This window comes from Panthera tigris, chromosome C1 (genome assembly GCF_018350195.1).
Source record: "Panthera tigris isolate Pti1 chromosome C1, P.tigris_Pti1_mat1.1, whole genome shotgun sequence".
NCBI classification, from domain to species: Eukaryota; Metazoa; Chordata; class Mammalia; order Carnivora; family Felidae; genus Panthera; species Panthera tigris.
Genome location: NC_056667.1, coordinates 147,391,430 through 147,411,469, shown reverse-complemented (window position 1 = coordinate 147,411,469; position 20,040 = coordinate 147,391,430). Strand labels below are relative to the sequence as shown.

Below are 20,040 nucleotides of genomic sequence, written 5' to 3'. Positions count from 1 at the left end.
CAGAAAAGAGCACAAGGCACCACCAGTAGTTGCTATTATTACGCACCTACAGCATACATCTTCCATCAAGAGGTGTCACTGCCATGTTTTAAACCCTGTTTCCAGTAATTGATAACTTGTCCAGGTCTCCAAGGGCGGAAGACCACTCTTTGGTTCCACAGGTGGACAAGTTTGGAAACAGATACTGTACCTGGGCTTTATTGTAACAATGCTGAAGAAACGTGCTCCTGGTACACAGTAGGTGCCAATAAATGCTTGCTACACCAACAGAACAGCCTGAAGAATCCAACTACACTGTGAATACAAGTACTATGGCAGGCATTCTGCTGCCTCGAATCATCACGAAGGATTTCTTTCCCACATTAAGTATATTACCAAATTATACATGTAAAGGCAAATTTTCCTCCTTCACCCAGGAGATTAAAAAGAAAAAGCTTCTATAATTAAGCATGATTTTTTAAATTGCAGGCAATGTAGCAAAATGAATATTAACACAGATCTCAAACACTCTAAATAGTTATTACCAAATCAATTTCAAAGCATTTCAATTTAATAGCAAGCAGGGCAATACAGGTGGCAACAAAGCAGTATTAGCATAAAATCAAAAGGGCAGGATTTACAATAGGTTAAAATGAAAATAAAATACAATTAATTCCTCTTTGTAGGCCTCTCTATGCATATGATCATCTCCCTTGGGACATAAAGTCCAGGAAATGAAAGGAACAAAAGGTCTCTAGCTACCTCTGGAATCACTCTCATTTTACAAGCCTAGGAGGGAGTCGAGTCACAGGAAGATAAAAGTCAGCCCACGAGAAACTTTTTTTTTAAATATACTAAGCTACTGGGCAGAAAACAAATATTATCAAACTCTAGCAAGCACCAGCAGGATACTAATCAAGTACCCAGTATTTCTTGCAAGCACGTTTGCAAAAGAAATGTTTCTGTGAAGGTATGCCCCTGCCTAAATTTACACCTGCCTTCTAGCTTCAAAGGGAGAAAGAGCAAAAACAAGCTGCACCACACCTCCCCGCCAGAGAACGGGGAAAGGCAGCAGGAAGAGCCTAAGTTCTTTACCCTTTTCATATTCTGAGCACTTAATCTCTTGAAAGCTATCTGGCCTGGTGGAATGTGGTGGCTCAGGTGTTGGGAAGCTGGGCAGGTGAACAACACACCTGCTCTGTGTGGGACACATGCCCAGTGGGGGAGATGTGGATGCGGTCCACTCAGAATAACCCTCCTCCTTCATGGAGCTGTCCTAATACCAACTCTCAACAGGAAACAGATCTGGGATACTACGAAAGTAATTCGGAGACAATAAATGTCAGCAGGTACAAGGAGACAGCAGAAGAAGGGCCTGGAAGGGACAGATGACTAACTTTTAATGGCCTCTTACTCAGCCAGAATTTTTCTAATTACTACCTATAAGTCCTTCTCCTGGGCACATCTATTATTAACACATAGGAAGGATTATTATTTTGTTTTTAAATCGTGATAGGAAAGCTGGGTTTTGTTTCTCCTCATCCAATATGCATTCACTTTCTTCCTAAAGAGAGAAATAACCTATTTTCTTGAAATACACACACACACACACACACACACACACACACACACACACTACTGATCATGATGTGGGCACAGACAAAAACTAAACAGTATGTTTAAATCAAACAGTGCTTGTTAAAAAAAAATAAAAAATAAAAAATAATCAAACTGGTATTCACACGCATTCCAGTGAATACACCTACTTAATTTTTTTCTGAGCTGAAATTAACACAGTTTGCAAGTTCCATTTGTTAACAGTGGAAGCAAGTTTATTCAAAGGAGTGTCAGTAAGAAAAAATGTTTTCTCAGGCACAGAAGAAATCCCTTTAAAAGCCACTTCTTTACAGAGTTTTCCCTTTAAAGCAAGTTATTAAAAAGCTATCTTATTCTGATTGAGTATAGTTTCACATTTAGAAGGTCTTCACACTGCAAATTTGAAAAATCAGACACTAATCTCTAGGTAATGCTAATGATTTTACTATCTACAGAGTAGGAAATTTTACTTTAAAAAATATATGTGTTTGTAGGGAATTCAGTTACTCCCCATCCAGCTGTCAGAGACAGGATTTGTGCATGACAGAATTATGATACTTCTAAAAACTTCTAAAGAACATCATAAGAACGCGGGGCACCTGGATGGCTCAATCGGTTAAGCATCTGACTTCTGCTCAGGTCATGATCTTACGGTTCATGGGTGCGAGCCCCACGTCAGGCTTTGTGCTACCAGCTCGGAACCTGGAGCCTGGTTCAGATCCTGTGTCTCCCTCTCTCTCTGCCCCTCCCCTGCTCATTCTCTCTCTCCCTCTCTTTCTCAAAAATAAATAATAAAGATTAAAAAAATTAAAAAAAAAAAAAGAACATCATAAGAACTTGGACCTCGTCAAAGTAGGGTGAAGTGAGACTCCCCTCTGTAGGACACAATAAAGCTGGAACAGAGGGCAGAGGATCTGCTACCCTCTGACCTCCACACAGAAGGATTGGAAGGGGTCCAAGAAATTCTCCTAATGGTCATTATTCTGCCCTCTCCCCCACTAAGCTGTTCCCAAAAAGAAACTTCTCTTCACCTGCAACATGTCAAAACCAGCAGAAGCAGAAGTAGGACACCCCACGGCAGCCCTCACAAGGCTGTCTGAGCATGTGGGAACGGAACCTTCCCTTCATGGCATCTGCTGAGCAAAAACATGTAGATTAAGTATAATCGGCAAGATGGAAATCAGCTTACATAGTAAGAGGAGGGCCAGGAATTTCTAAGGATGGGTTAAAACTATTTGAAATTTCCCCTAAGTGCCCTATATAAACCATGCTAATACTGTGCATACAATTCTGAGCTCCATATGGGCGCCTGCAGCTACCTTAAACTACACAATCCCACAGCAACTGTGTGCACAGGCTGACAAATCTTAAACAATTTAAAGTGGAAAATTAAATGGAAATTTCCTCCCTGCTCTCTCCAGGGCCTATGGAACTTTAGAACAGGGATCCCAACCAGCCCATGACAAGCAGCTGCCAGGCCTTCCAAAGCAGGAAGCCAAGGTAGCTCACCTTCATCATTACCCATTCAGATCACTGTGTTCTTGAATATTTTACTCTGTTGAACACTTAAGATGCCTAAAGGCTGCTGTTCCCAGGCTACACCTTATAAAAACAGTCATGCTCCTCAGGTAGATAAAGCACACACGCCACCCCCAGCAATCACAAAACCACAACTGAGTCACAGATCCCTGCTCTGCGACGAGGCCATGAAACCTGCATACCCTGAATTGATTCAGAAGGAAGCACTCTGCCTCCTCTGGCCCCACCAATCCTGCCTCTTCAAAGAGGTGTGGCTAGTCTGCCTAGAGAGGAAATACTTGCTTTTTTCACCCCTTCTCCTCCCTACCACACCCTCTCCTATATCCCTTGGCAACAGGTTCTAGTTCTGCAGGTCATGGAAGGAGAGTGAACAGAGGAACACTGTCCCCAGCAGTGTTTCCCTCTCAGCCGCCTACAGTCCTCACTCCCTGCAGAAGATCAGCTAAGGCAGTAAGAAGCACAATTTCCAAAGCTGGGGGTCTTCTGTGAAAAATGGATGTACACTGCCTAATGACTAACACTTCATCTCAATGGTCACCATTTTTCAAGGAAAGCTGAGTTAAGGGAACGTGTCTGACTGGAGCCAAGGAATGAAGGACAGCCTCAGTGACATGAAACGTGTCATTTAACTTTAACGACAAGACAAACATTAAAAGATGTGACAATGCCAACTTGGAATGGGAATACTGCATAGCTTCTTTCAAAACCAATTAAACATTCCTTCCTTTGATGCAACTTGATAGTGGCAACAATTCTTCCTTAAATTCTCATTCCCAACACCATGCTAGGAGCCCAGTAGACAGCCGGGATAACATAAATGAGGACCGCTCTCCATCCATATGGAGACAAAAATAAACAACAAAACCAGAACAAGTAAATTAAAGGAAAATACTGAGGTGCTATGGAAAGCATATGATAGGAGGTCTAACCAGTCTGGGATTGGACAGAACTGTACTTTTGCAAGTACTAATTAAGAGCCTTGGTATTCCTGCAGCTCAATCTCCCAATGACACGACAGAAAACAAAACCAGCAACTTTTCTTTCCACTCTTTACAACACTTTTAGGGGCACCTGGGTGGCTCAATCAACAGAGTGTCCAACTCTTGATTTCAGCTCAAGTCATGATCTAACAGTCCTGGGATCGAGCCCTGTGTGCTGGGCTCTGCGTTGGGCGTGGAGACTGCTTGGGATTCTTTCTCTCCTTCTCTTTCTGCTCCCTCTCCTGCCCACATGTGCATGACCCCCCACCCCCAAAATAAAAAAACAAAAAATAGAACACTTTTAAAATTGCAGCACTGTATCTCAACAAGAGAGAGAGACAGAGAGCAGGAGGAATGAATAAATGAATGAAGGTCATTTTCTGTCACTGAAAAAGTTTCTGTCAAAACAAGAAACTGGCTTGGTTATAATTAGAGGCATGTAAGGCCAAAGGCAGATCATTTCATGAAAAGAGAAAGGTTATCCCAAAAAACTGTAGCACTGACCAACTCCTCTTCTGAAGGAAGGTAAACTATGGATGAGAGGACATTTCAGAAAGGTGAAGAATGCTGTAAAGGAAGTCAACTGGCTACCGCAGAATACCAGAGACCCATTAGTGATGGACAGCGCAGAGAGGGCGTGAGGACAGAAGTAACACTGGGGAAAATTAGTTGACCTAAACAGTAGGTGGGGAAGTGGAGTGAGGAGAGAACAGGAAATCAGTAGAATAAACTCACTGTAAGGGCTTAAAACTGAGTGAAAGAATTTAAATTTGCTACAGAAACCTCAAGCCCCCATTTTTTTTTTAATGTTTATTTATTTATTTTGACATAAAGAGAGAGAGAGAGAAAGAGAGGGAGGGGGAGAGGGGCAGAGAGAGGGAGAATTCCAAGCAGGCTCTGCATGGTGCATGGGAGCGCAGAGCCCAATGCAGGGCTCAAATTTGTGGGATCATGACCTGAGCCGAAACCAAGAGTCGGACGTTTAACGAACTGAGTCACCCAGGTGCCTCATCAAGCCACCATTTTAATGAAATGTCCAGAACTAATCAGAGACAGAAAGCAGACTACTGGACAAGTGAGGCTAGGGGTGTGGAGGAAATGCAGTGTGACATCTAATGGCTACACGGTTCTTTTTGGGGTGAGAATGTTCTGAAATCAGATGGTGGTAATAGTTGCACGCCTTTGAGCAGACCTAAAACTGTTGAGTGGTCTAAATGGGTGAATGCTGTGACATGTGAGTGCATCTCGGTAAGACAATTAAAACTGCAGAAAATGAAAACCTACTGGAAAGCCTGAAACAAGTGAAGACTGAGGGCACGGGCTGCCATCCTTATGCAGAGGGCCCCTCAGAAAGCTGCAGTGAGGTCTACATCGGGGATCTCACAAGTCTTCTGGGGCAATCTCCAAAATATACAGTGCGTGAACCTGCAACTTGGTTTTGCAAATTACACTTGAAAGAAATAGAAGGTGACTAAAGAAAATAAGGAGCTCAGATGTCATTCCCTTTAATTATATTCTAATGTGGAAGTAAGTGAGGTTCAGTCCACTTACTTAAAATGCAAAATACTCCTCAAAGACATGTGCGTAACTCAGAAAAAGGGAAGGAACTGAATGTTCAGTAGAGCTGAATATTGTTCAACAGCAGCACAATGCTGGAGCACAGGAGGGCCCGGACAATCCATCCAGTGGTCCCACATGTCTGTTATCTGAAAGGCACCAAGCTGGACACCTGAGACACACAGGTGTCCAACCCCAACTGCAAAAACATAAAGGCACACTTGTCTGGGGTAAGATGTAAAAACAAGGGCTCTTAAATTCCCAGTTGATTCTAATGTGCATCTGGGACTAGAATCTACTGAACTAATCAGAATCCTTACTTTTACAGAGAAGGAAAGAAGTGTGCAAAGAACTCAAATGTTATGCAAGTGATTATCCAGCTAAGCATCCTAAGAGTCAGTACTAGAATCTGTGTCTCCTGACCCACAGTTTAGGACACCCATACCTACTGTGTGGGTGTGTGGGGCACAGGATGGATACCCTTACAAAATTCTGGCCTCAAAACAAGCGGTCAGATACCATTAAAAGAAACTAAAGAACAAACGCCTGGACATAAGTGAGGAAATAAATGACCTTGAGATTGAGGTAGGACGACGCCTCAATATGCAGGGATTTTATCGCCCTGGTGTATGTCTTCGTGGGATGAGATCCCCAACAAATGGAATTAATTGATGAAGAGGTAAAATTTTGTAACTTCACAGGCCAGATCTGATCTGGAAATTTTTTAACCAAATGAACCCAGTGTTATGAAAATAAATAAATAAATAAATAAATAAACACCAAGGAATGTAAAAGCTGATGCTTTATCCTCTCGGCTGCACATGGAGCCAGCGCGGTCTGTGAAGAACAAGGCGGGCCCTGGCAGACTGACCTTCACAGACCACGCTAAAATCCTCTTAAGAAGTGCCCGGTGAATGCTCTGGCTGACGTACATGGAGCCATTACATTACCGAGTCGTGTGCTTCTTACCTATAATTCCACTGTCCTTGCTTTCCAGGGTGGAACTAGGGCTGCTAATGGTCTCACAGGGACTTTTGTTGGCTGCGGTCTTGCTGACACAGCTATTCAAGGTTGAGCAGGGGCTATCGGTGCTAGGAGATGCGGTGCTGCTTGTTAGTGTGGAGCAAGGACTGATGCCTTGGCTTAGAGCTGTGCACTGCAAGACGAACGGAAGGAGGAGTTAGCACGGCTTTACACAGGATGCTGCTACACAGTCTTTTGTTTCTGGTGCGACAGCGATAAAACTCAAAACAGGAACACAGAAAACAGCTTTTTAAAACTAGGGAGCTTAATATGTATGTGGTCTTCCAAATTTTAGAAGAGAAATATCCTTGTTCTGTCCCCCTCCCTTGTGATTTCTTTTTTTTTTTTTTAATTAAAAGGGCAGTCTTAGAAATAATTTAGTGGGAATGCACATTCATAAAACAGAAATAGCAAGCAGGCAGACTTCCTTTCATTTAAAGTCTGCAGAAGACAAATGGGTTCTTTGACCTCTGTACGGAAAATCTGGGAACTCTGTTTTTGTAATGTTTCACGAGCACTGCAGCCTGATTCAATTCCTGAAGATTTATGGGCTCTGCGGTCAGGGCAAGGAGGCTGATGGCCACTGCAATCTCAATCAGTGTGTGATACCCTGGCAAAGACCCTCCCAGGGGGCAGAGGCTCTGGCCCCTCACGGCCATGCAGACATATACATCTCAAATGGGAAGCGGCAGGTTGCCATTCACTAGGATGCAGTGTGCTCTCCCATGCAGGAACCATTTGATCTCCTCTTATTTTGTCTCTGCCTCATCTCCTACAAATCTTTTCCTCACCCCGCTGACCCTCCAAAACCCCCACCACGAAAAAGCGCAGGAAAGCACATCCCAAAGCAGCCAGCTGAGAAGAATGGTGTTATAAAGATAAAAGTAGTATCATGACTAGGAGATTCTTGCAGCCACTTAAATTCATTTAGCTACCCTTGCCTGGGTAGTGACCTGAAGGTTAATGTGGACATTTTCTTCAGTTCTGCGCCCTTCTGCCTCTTCCCACCTCCCCACTGCAGAAATCACAAACTGTCGAAGTAAACTTCAATACACAACAGCCCAGACTCATGGACTGAACAGGGACTTCCTCACTCAGAGAGGGGGAGAAGACGGTTATGCCTTCGTTCATCCTCTGAGCAGGTAGGACATGCAGGGTCTTCCTCAGGCATTACCATGGTTTCATTTTTTTCTTCAATGGTTATGTGTGTGGCACTTGGGATCCCTTCTCCCAGTAAAAATCCCAGCCTTGTCAACAGTTCTTGAGCTGCCGGCGAACAGCTCGGTTCATTATCGGCCTTTGCTTCTGGAACAAAGAGAGAAAACAATGAAGATGCCCCTCTGGGGAATTTCAGGTTTGCATCTGGAGGAGTCCACGCTGCAGCTGGTTGTCTGGGGCTTTTGTGTATTTTTATAAAATGCACAAAGTTTGACAATGCTGCCTGTCCTCAAGCAATACATTCTAATTAAGAGGCTGTGACAGGTTAAGAAAACAGTAAAAGAGAAACTCCAAGTGCAAAGAGTGAAATATTTGACCTGAATCAGAACACAGTGTGATTATAGGATAGCAATTCCTATTTCCAGGTCCTGTGAAAAAGGGATACATCAGACACTAAAGGCAGAAAGAGGCCTGCCCTTCATCTTAACTCTTTAAAAGCATAGGGTGGCCAACGCCCACAAGAGGCTGAAATAAAGTTAAACCCCAGTGGCATACTGGCAGAGACCTCGGCTACTTAAATGTTGGGGTACAACTGAAAGCTCAGCTCTCATTAACCAAGACAGGGGCATTACTACTTTGGTGGAAATGTCCTGTGCATACCCCATTCCCACTGTAGTCAAAAGTCAAAGCCAGAACTCCAACTCAGGGGTCAATCGTCAGGAATCCACTCTGAAACAAAGATTTTAAAATCCAGCAAAATGTGTCCCAGGGGACCAGGCCCAAGAATACACTCTGCTGTTTACATGGGGATGTAGAAAAATCAGGCTGTGTTCTCAGCACACTCCACAGTAATGCTGGAAGCACAGTTAACCTGAAGGTCACAGGGCATGCTTAGAACCTGTCCTTCCTCTGGCCTCCCTGACCGGCTGGCCATCTTATTTTTCCCACTTAAACACATTCTGTTGTTGGGTTTAAATGTTGAGCTACAGGTTAACCTTGTATCCAAAGGCTTAAGGGAACTTAATTAAGGGTGACGAAATGATATTCACACCATTCTAACACCTTTCCTGTATTTTTAAATCAGCATCCATCAGGGAATTAAAAAAACAAAAAACATATAAAGCAAACTCTGCTTACAGATGTTAGAACTTAAAAAGCAATATGCAACCTGTAATACTCTCACTCAATGTTTTGTTCTTTTCTGTTAATTGTCTAGAGACTCAGACCTATACATTCATGAACCAATTTTTCCTAGACGTGGAAATCTGCAGGTGAGTCTTAGAAAGATAACATGAGGAAAGAACAAAACAGCAGTGTTACCTTTGAGCTACAATTCCACCACCAAAGTTCAATGCTAACTTTGCTTTCTTTAAGGAACCGCAAAAATCAAAACAAGTAGAGCTGAGAAGACCATCTGTATTATCCTCACTCACATATCAGTTTTGCTCAGTCATGCTCCCAGGATAGCAGCTACAAGGAAAACCAGGCTGGTCGTATCTTCAAGGAAGGAAAAGGATCCCACCCCTTGCTTACTCTCAAAACTCCCAATGTGTGTGGTAAGAATTGCTGTTTGCCAGCCTAGATGTTTTTTAGTTGCTCTAGAAAACCACAGGGGTAAAAGAACCAAGGCTGATTGTTCTGGGTTAAGAGTGCCCGCATGTTTCTAGATCATTTGTGTTAAACCTGTAACAGGAAGGGGTAGCGGCCACAAGCCAACAGAGTAAAAGAGCACCCCAGGGTGGGTCAACCACACCCAGAAGGCCACTCTACAAAAGGCCCCTTCCCACCAGAGATTTCCAACCACATTTTGATTCCCAAGGCACTTGGGCATTTGGGAAAAGGCGGCAGGAACTAAACCAAATCAGTAAAACCCAGGCACACCCAAGGGCTGAACCACTTCAGAACAGGATCAGAACACTTCAGAACAGCCTCGCCCCAAGGCTCAGACAGGGCAGCTATTTTATCTCAGGTGGCAGCTGGACCAAAGGGAGAGAACAGGATGCAGATGGAAAGGGAAAGAAGAGGGTAAGGGGCCAGAACTCAGCAGTTTTTCTACTACACGTCCCCCTTGCCTTTCAAAACAATCACTATACGGCTACCAAATTGTGACTGTGCCCTTGAATGTCTGAATGTCTAGCTTCTGGTTCGACCTGAAACTCCAGGGAAAGTGCCAGAAACTACTCCCAGTTGGCAGCTGCTGTGGAGGCACAGAGAACAGCTGCACAGGCTTGGCTGCCACAAAATTTACCCTGACGACAAACAAGGCCACGGCCTATCGCTCACGTGGGGCTCCTTCCGAGACCCTGTAACCCATGTAGGTCCTTGGCAGGGGGGGTTACCCCCCGAGGAGTCAATGCTGCCTCCACACTGTGTCTGTAGACAGACACCCCAGACTGTCAAGGTTTTCATTAAAACATATGTATTTATGCAAAGACAATTAACTCCTCATCTAAACCTTGCCCACAAGCTGGGAGCTATGGCAATTCCAGGTTTAATGTCTAAATTGACAGGACACCTCCAAATTCATGAACAACTTGTTCTCCTATCCATTCAACCTGGATTTGAATGCCCCTAAAGTTCTCAAACCTGACCTGGAATCGGGATGAATAGATGTCCTTTATTTCAGGTTTAGCATCCAGTAAGCCACTGCAATTTCATTTCGTCCAAAAGCTTCCCAACTGTCTCTTCATATAATTCTCTCTTCTCAAATGTCATTCTAGTGACCTTCCCCTCAGAAGCCCTCTTCAGTCTGAATTCCTCAATCCATGTCAAGCCGTCTGCATTTTCCCCTCCCTAATGCACAGAGCTTTCTCTCTGGCTGAACTTTTCATTCTGGCAGAAGGACCCCTGGGTGAAGAGTGATGGTGCCATTTTTGGAGAGATGAGTTGCCTGGGAACTCACGCTGGTATACTAGACTGTGAAATTAAAATGAATTTCTACTTCCACAGCCGATCACCAAATACTGAGATCTGAACAGTAAGATAAGATGTTCTTGGAACTAATTCTTACTACAAAATTATCTCCAAACCAAAATCCAACGGGATACTCTAAATGGCAAGTATTTTCATTCATGTAGTTAATACTAAATCACTCATCAATAATAGGTGTACCTTACCCAAAACAAGTGGGATAAGTACTAGAGAGACATCATCTCTTAGCAACACTTTATATCTCACAGATTTAAATATCCAAGGAATTTATGATGGCTGCATTTGGAGTTGAAAGGATAATTGGCCTCATACTTCCTGGGACTCTATTAGACAAATGGGGAGTGATATTCCTTCCCAGTAATGTTTTCATGGAATCTTCAACAGGACACCATTATGAAATAACCAAGTGGAGGAAGGCAAAGAGAATTTTTCAGGTCACTTCTTGTCTCTTGTTAACTACCCACACCTTGTTGGACTACGTTTGGGACACCAACCCTCAGGTATGGTCCATAAATGGACCACCTTCCCAATTACCACCATCCTCACTTCAAATCCAGTTGTGCCCCTTATAACCATCCTCTTATCCTTCCCTACAGTCTCAGAAGAAAGGACTTCTCCTGGCCAAAACTATTCTGGACCACTTACAGCGTGAACTTCTGTAACCCTCAATTTCTTCATGAGGGAAGTAGCCATAACCCACTTCTTATAGGTTGTGAGCTTAATAATAATAATAATAATAATAATAAAGAAGATGAAAAAAATGAGAAAATAGCTTACACAGCAAGCATCTTTGAAATAAGATGTGATATCAAAGTTGGTCATTATTTCTACCAATTTTAACACCAAGAGCCCACTTTCTCACTATTATTTCATTTTCTGGTGTCATGGATTCCTATCTATATTCAACGTGCTTGTATTTTTCTTACCTATTAAACATAGTTTTTTATGATTCTTCTGCCTTATTTAACTTTCTATGAACTCACTATTCCTTCATGACAACAAATTTCCTTCCTTTTTCTAATTATCAAACTGTTCCACGTTGGCCCACACTTAACTGCTTTCATTTTTATTTTTAAATTTATTTCAGAGAGCGAGAGAGAGCGAGCACACGCATATGCTTGTGTGTGAGCAGAGAGAGAATCCCAAGCGGACTCCACATTGTCAGCACAGAGCCTGACATGGGGCATGATCCCACAAACCACGAGATCATGACCTGAGCCAAAATCAATTTACAAAATTGAATTTACAAAAACAGTTATTTATAGAGGAGCATCTATCCGTGAACCTGAGCTGACTCTGTCAATAATTGGCTTCTAGTCCTTAATACAAAAACATAGTTATTGCACAAGTTGTCTTTAAGCACTCCACCTCATTCACCCATTGAAACTGTCACCAAATCTTACCACTTCCTCTTTCAAAATGTCTCCTGAATTAGCCTTTTTCTTTCCAGTCATACCGCCACTTATCAAGTCCTCATCCTCTCAAGTCTAGATAACTATCGGACTCTGGATCAATTTTCTCATCTTTTTAAAAAATTTTCACCGTCTTCTTTTCCTTCCTCACAGCCAGTGGTTCTCAAACTTTTTGTCACACTCTTAAAAACGAGGACTCCAAAGAGCTTTGGCATATATGAATTATTGATGTTTATCACATTAGAAATTAAAACTAAGAATTTTTAAGAATCAATGTTAATCCATTCTAAGTTAGTAAAACTTACATGCTAAACATTTTTAATAAAAAATATTTTGGGGGGGCGCCTGAGTGGCTCAGTCAGTGAAGCATCCAGCTTCGGCTCAGGTCATGATCTCGTGGTTGCTGAGTTCGAGCCCCACATAGGGCTCTGTGCTGACAGCTGAAGAGCCCAGAGCTTGCTTCAGAGTCAGTGTCTCGCTCTCTCTCTGACCCTCCCCTGCTTGTGCTCTCTCTTTCTCTCAAAAATAAATAAAAACATTTAAAAAAGTGTTTTCCCAAAGATTTTAATCTCTACACTCAACGTGAGGCTCACACTTATAACCCCAAAATCAAGAGTCACATGTTCTACTGACCAAGACAGCCAGGCACCCCCAAAATATTTTCAAAGTCAAGAATGGCAGTGTTTTACACTTTTGCAAATTCTTTTTCATGTCTGATTTAACAGAAGACAGCTAGATTCTCACGTTTGCTTCTGCATTTAATCTGTTGTGATATGTTCTTTTGGGTGAAGCATGTGAAGATGTGTGGCCTCAGAGAGATATGCAGCTGGGAAAGGGAGGAACCTTCTCAGTTAATTACATTCTTCTCTGATACCTCACCAAAACTTGACAAGTAGCAATTTCTTAAAGGTTAGTTCTAGTTTTGACTTTGAATCCGTATCAATATACTTTTTGCACTCTGTTACAATAAAAGTCCATGATCTGTTATAAGCTTCAAATGGACTTAGTTAGCCATGCATGATTTCTTAACATCATGCATCGGATGATTTGGAAAATACTAGTTTTGCAGATCCTATAAGTGCTGACACATTTATTATACAATACCAAAATATCACATTCATTAATATATCATCTCAAATGAAAAGTCCTGAGAAGCCATCAAACTCAATGTGACCAGTGCAAATCCCAAAAACCTGATTTTTCACTTGAAAGGTCAAATTTTATCATTGGCAACTAATCCCTGTCAGTTTTATTTTTTAATTGAAAGGACGTGCTCATTTTGTTCTTTTTTAAGAAAATGTTGTGTCAAATACCCAATTCTGAATAACTCTGGCTTGCCAGTCATTCTTTCAAGTAAAAATGGTGTTCCATTAAAAAAAGTGGCTAGGTCAGCTTGCAATTCAAACAGCCACACAAGTGGTTTTCTCTGGGACAACCATCATACTTCAGCATGCAGCAGACTTGCTTTATGGGGACTTCCCATTTTATCACACAGACTATTAACAAGATCAGTCAAGGTCAAGATTTAGTAACATTTGTTATTTTCAGTACTTTGTCAGGGATGTTACCCAGTGAGTTATTATTTTTAATACTAATGCATGGTGGTGAAAAATACCACTCCTAGCTCTAGTACAGCAGATGGCCCTACCTCGATGCACACTAAGGCATCAGAAGTCTCACCAATAATTGCTTTTGTACCATCAGTGCACATGTCAATGCAAGAGAAATGGAAGTATATTCCTAATATCATTATGGAAAGAGTTTTGACTTCATAGACCCCTGTAAAGGTCTTGGGGATGCTCCTAAGTCCACAGCCCATACCTTGAGAACCTCTACTTTAAGTCTTCAACTATACTAAGTTCTCCCTTTCCTTTAAAATCATTAAAAACTAGTGTATGTACGCCTCTCAACCTATTAACTGATCTCTCATCTTCCCTTACTTGCTCAAAGCCTTGGGGTAAAAAGGCAATGGTTTATCCTCACTATTTGCATTTCTCTTTCACCTACCTGCAACTTAAATTCACTCACCTTCACAAACCTCCTGAAACAGCCCTGTAAGGCACGGTGATATTTTTCTTTTTAAATGACCAATCTCCTCTTTTGACTTTCCTATAGTTTTTGACCTTGCAAATACTCTGTCCTCCAAGGAGGAAAGTGCCAACTGTCGTAACAGACACTCAGAGAGGAAATCCATGGTTTTCAGAATTACTGTGTGGTCCTGAGGATTCTTATCCTACCCTTTTGCTGGTGCCTCTTTCAGCCAATTCACAGCTCATGAATAAAATACCAAAGTTTCTCAGTCCTCTCCTCTCAGTGGCCTTTTTCCCAGTCTAACACATCTCGTTCCATCACATTCCCTCCAAACAAAAGGAAGTCAAGCTCATACCCAGAACTTTTCCTTCACACCCAGTTTGAGTTTCCAATCGTTCAGTGGGCACCAGTGCCTACATGTTCCACCAGCATCTCAAACTCAACGTGCCTGAAACTGAACTCAAACCAAAACGGATGGTTCCCTCTCTTTCAGTGCCATCTTAATGTCACCTCAAAGCCTTGAAGTCATCATCTTTGTGTCTTCAGCTCCCAGGTCCATGCAATTTCTCAAGAATCTTCCTACTCATCACCCCTTCTTTCCTGATCCTGTTCTCATTTGAGATCTTACTCTGTCTTACCTAACTACTGACATCTCTTCCTAACCATCTCCCCGACCCTAGTCTCTTCTGTGCCCCACTGCATTCTATACTTTGTTGCTAGGTAAATCTTAAGGCAATCAAGTCTTTCCCAGCTCAGCTCCCCCACCGGCACCCAACACCAGCTTGGATTAGTCAACACTACTTCCCTCTCCTGTTATAGTCACTCTGCATATATAGGTCTTTAAACCCCAACCAGACTCTAAGGCTCCATGAAATAAGAACCTATGCTTGATAGCCCATCTCAAAGAGCATCCAACATAGTGCATTTCACAGCATCAGAATTTAATTAATATTTATTTAAGGAAATGCAGAATGAATGGATACTCTACCTCTAATCTCTCTTCCATAGCACGTACAAGGCACATCTTCCTTCTATGCTTTCATCTAACTAAAACCTTATCCAACTATTGGTCAAATGGCCTACCACTATTCTAAGAGGTTGAAAATTAAATTAGCAGAAGCAAGGTTACCTTTTGGTAAAGGAAGGGGAATATGATCAGGAGGAAATATAGTTATGTTTTATTTCTTAAACTGAGTAGTAGGTAGATAGGTGCCATGTTCTTTATAGCTTTTCATTCTCTACATCTTTTTGAACATCTGAAATAATCAAAAACATCAGGCACCAGTATTTAAACAAATCTAAAAAAAAGCCTTACTCCCCCCAAGACAGTTGTGCATGTAATTATTCTGCTGTTTCATACGTGCTCATTTTACTTCCTAACTATACTGCCAGGTGAGAAGTTTCATCATGTTTTGAGATTGATCTTCACCAAGCAATGACTCATTAGACTAAAATTTTCTCACCCCTCCCCATCAAAGCTTGCTCAAGTAGCTAACGACAGTTGGAAGCAAACCTAAACGGATTATGGTTGCCCCTAATTCAAAGAAACATAGCTGCGAATCCTATTATAATTTAATAATCCTCTCTAATTTATCTGGGGTTTTTTTCCCCCCTTAAGGCAGAAGTATTGTCTTGTGGGTAAATGACATTCTCCCCGTAAACAATATGTTGGTTTAGCAATAGGAAGCTTATTTGTAAAGACCATATTCTGTATGACACACACAGGTTATTAGAACCATTTGACAGGAAAAAGGGGATTGTATTCTGTTTGAGGAGCTCATTAAGTCACTCTTTTTTCCCAGAGTAGAAAATGCTATTTTTCCAAAATATTTTAAAATATTAAATAAAGTATCTTTTTCTAAAGATGTTTCCAGGTGAATGTAAACTTTAATAGATTGTTGGTATATAATAAAAATATTCATCTGTCCATATCATATAACCCACTCCTCAGGTAGCTAAAATATGCAATTTCACATAATCATAATTACTTACAAGTTAATGAACAAATTCAAAGTGCTCGTTGGTTTTGTTTTACTTTGATTTAAATTTCAAACAGCTAAGAATCAAGAATTTATGTAGCTAAACCATAAAACGAGGCAGCTTAGTCTGGGAAGGGTATTTCAAATATTCAGTAGTAACCTGATATTTCATGAGCCTACGGGAAATTTCAAAACCATTTCACAAAGAGCTGTTTGTTATTAACAGCATCCAAAAACGCATTTTAAGATATTTAAAAAAAAAAAAATCCCAAAGAAAATATGAAAAGTGTAAGACCAAGTTTTGAATTAAAATTTAAGTGATGATGTTTGATATTAAACCCTAGAAATTAGGGTTTGTCCACCATACATCAGTACATGCTTGGGTTAATACCCAAACTCAATTAGTTTTAGTTTGCTCCAGCCTCTCCTTTAGGTTCACTGACCTGGACATAAAATTTACACTTTAATATGGCAGACTTAATTAACGCTATTGAAATGTAAAGGATTCCATGGGGATTACAAAATACACCATCCTTTACTAATTGCCAAGCTAAATTGTGTTAAGCGACCACTTTCTCAGGAACCAACAGCTAACTGCTGGGACTTCCACCACCTTCATGGCTATCCACACAAGGCCACATGATTACAAACATCAACTTTACCTCTTTCTCTTTTTCTGGACACTTAAAAAGAAGAAAATGTACCCTACCTGTAGACAAAACTTCTGGTCCATGTTCACAGCCACTTGGTATGTCAAAACTTCAGCCCACTAGGAGACTGACGATGCTGAATCTGAGAGCTAGGGTCTCAGCAGTGAGGGCACATGCAAAATGCAGGCTGCAGGAGCAATATCAATCTTTACGCTTGAATTAGCTCACCTGGCAGCCAGGCACGAGAATGCCTCCTCCCCCCGCCAAGAACGACAGCCAATTCTGCCTTGGGCAAGAGGAGAAAAGTTGACAATGGGAGCTATTTATAACATCTTTTCTTTGCCCAATACAATTCTTAAATTTCTCCTCTATTCGTATCCCAGAAGGAGTCCTAAACTCTCAACAGAACAGGACCTCTGCGATATTCCCCCCCAGGGAGAGAAAGGTAACATCATGGCCGTGTTTGGCCAGCCAAAACACCAAGGGCGTTTACCAGAACTTCAAAGGCTCTGGCGGGTGGTGATGAGGGTAACGGGAGGCTTGTTCTGAAATGGGCAAACAGCTTGGCAAATTTGATTATTGATATTCACTTCAAAGGATCAGGTTTTTATTTTCCTTTCAACCCCCAGAACAGAAATGACAGAACAGATCTAAAAGTAGACACCCTGCACACGTGAATTCACCACCAAGAGAGTCTTCATGTCTGTAGGATGGCCATCCTAACCACACACCACTGGGGACTCTCCCCTCTTTATCACCACTCCCGTGGCACCCTTGTCCCTCCTCAGCACAAGTCTTAGTGTAAACCTCTTACCCAAACCAAACAGCTAGATACCTGGACAGAAGGGAAAGGGTAAAATTTCTCATGCTAACACACAGGCAGCAGTATCTCTTCCCTGCCCAGAATGCCCAGCTCCTGGCCCTGTCTCATCTCCCACCCATCCTAAACTCTTCTTATTTTTATCTTCTGCCAATTCCTCCTCTTAGCTCATTTTTAGGTTTATTTTCACCACCATCCTATTCCATTTTCCTACCATATCCTCCTCTGTACCACTCCATACTATATATCAGCAGAAACACAAAATGCACACACAGCAGTTACAACATCAAAGAGCTATATTCCTGACTACCCACAACTGGGGCAAGGAAAATGCCAGATGTCCCACAGTAGAAATATGGGGGAGTTTTCTCTTTCAGCATTACTACACAAACTATTGATGTTGTTTGTGACATTGTATGACAAAGTATTGACATTGAAGATAGAATGGGCTTCTCCAGATGGGCCAGGATTCCTAACCACAAGTTTCTGCAGGAAAATGAGATACAAGTTCAAAACATTCAAATTAAAGCCCACAGAGTTGTGACTTGGGGAGCCTCTGCTACCCCCAGAAAAGAACAAACAGGTAAATTCCCAAACTGATTAAAAAAAAAATAAAGAACTCTGGATACATTTATGAAATGCTATCATTTGTAATGTCTGTTAGACATGTTTCCAGATCTAGGAAAAAAGAAATATATAAAATATCTCCACTAAAGATTTCAATTAATTTGGATTTTTTTTTTTTTGGCTCTTACTTCAACATTCCCTGAAGAACAACTTTAGATCTAAAAAAAAAAAACAAAACAAAACAAAACAAAAACCACAAAAAACAAAAAAAAAACTTTCAAAAGCTATCAAATGCTTTTAAGAAAGCTAGTTATCATAAACTTGTCTAGTGAAAGTGCTAGCTTTTCAGCCAAAGCCTGTTGAATACTCTAAAACGACGGAGTAGCAAAAAAAAAAACAAAAACAAAAAAGCACCGGAAGCAATCTTCTGGCGGGCTTTCCTTATTCCCACCTACCCCCCCCCCCCAAAGCCGGGGAGGTCAAAATTGAGAGGAAAGAAGACTCAACCCTTAAACAATGCATATGCAACCACTCAACTATTCCTATACTGTGTATATAACTCCAAGAATTTACATTAGCTAAACAGGTCTGTATAACTGCCCAAGGGGAAAAAAATCTCCCAAATACATTCAGTTTGGCAAAGCTTCCTCCTACAAGAGGCACTCAAGTTTCACTCAGAAATGGAGTATCATTATGTAAAATCTTTAGGAGGGGGGAATTATTGAAAACACATTCTTACCATTCTCATTGGGCTCTGCTGCCTTGGACACTTCTCTGAACGGTATTATAACTGCATCTCCAGGCACTCTGGGGCTTTCCACATACTTGGGCTTCCTGACGGGTCCTGCAGTGGAAAAGATCTGAGTGTGGCTAATTTTTTCCAGACGCAAACAAAGCTTCAGAATGTACAGTGTGTGTCCTCACCAGGACCCAAATATGCCTAAAGGAAGAGCCGGCCCCTTCTCCTCCCTTGAATACACACACGGTCATTTCAGTACAGACACGGGAATGTCCAGTCTGAGCTGCCAAAGAAGAAATGGGTAAGCTCAGTTTCGAGAATGTAAACTCTGACAAAAACAAAAGCCGCTCTTTTGCTATGAAGTTTCTACAGCTGTCTTTGGTGTACATCAAGTGAGTGATTTTGACATGTTCAAACCTGGACAGCTTTTGGCAAAGGGTTTTTTATTTGGAATTTGTCTCTAACTGGGACAAAGACGGTTGGGTTGCTTGGTATCTCCAAAGTCAGGAGGCAAGGATTACTAACAGCCAGCCTGAAAGATCAACACGCTCTGAGCGACCACAGAGAGCAGGCATTTTATCAGACTGGTGACGCACGGCAATTGTGTGGGGCACAGAAGGCGATGGTTTTCTTGGCACATGACAGAGGCACCTTCAGAAAAGCACAGCGGCCAGTGCAGCAGGCAACTGGGGACACAAGAGAGCCCGTAAGTCCAATCTCTTACCTCCCCCTCAACCTCAACTTATCATCAGAAAATCTGGAATTCTCAGTAAGAACGGATAGACCCCCTCACACACATTGGTGGTGGCAATGTACAGGTGCAGCCACTTTAGAAAACAGTTTGGTAGTTCCTCAAGAAGTTAAACAGTTATTGTATGACCCAGTAATTCCACCTCTATGTTCACACCATGTCCACACAGAAGTTTATATACTTGTGCGCACAGTAGCACTATCAATAGCCAAGTGTCCATCAACTATTTATAAAATGTGATATCCCATACAGTGGAATCTTATTGGGCAATAAAAAGGAATGGAGTACTGATTCATGCTACAGCATGAAACACTATGCTAAGGGAAGG

General features: G+C 41.8%; 1 protein-coding gene across 7 annotated transcripts in view; it reads right to left on the bottom strand.

Moving 5' to 3' along the window:
* TANC1 (tetratricopeptide repeat, ankyrin repeat and coiled-coil containing 1) overlaps positions 1–20,040 on the bottom strand; it is a 238,939-nt gene that overhangs the window by 71,092 nt on the left and 147,807 nt on the right. For 5 of the 7 annotated variants that reach the window (XM_042994515.1, XM_042994519.1, XM_042994522.1 and 2 more), the window contains 3 exons: positions 18,962–19,066; positions 7,849–7,979; positions 6,621–6,807 (listed from right to left, as the gene is read on the bottom strand). In XM_042994515.1, coding sequence (XP_042850449.1) covers positions 6,621–6,807; positions 7,849–7,979; positions 18,962–19,066 — 423 coding nt within the window. The remainder of the gene's footprint in view (positions 1–6,620; positions 6,808–7,848; positions 7,980–18,961; positions 19,067–20,040) is intronic. The other 2 variants (XM_042994518.1, XM_042994520.1) reach the window with 1 other exon arrangement.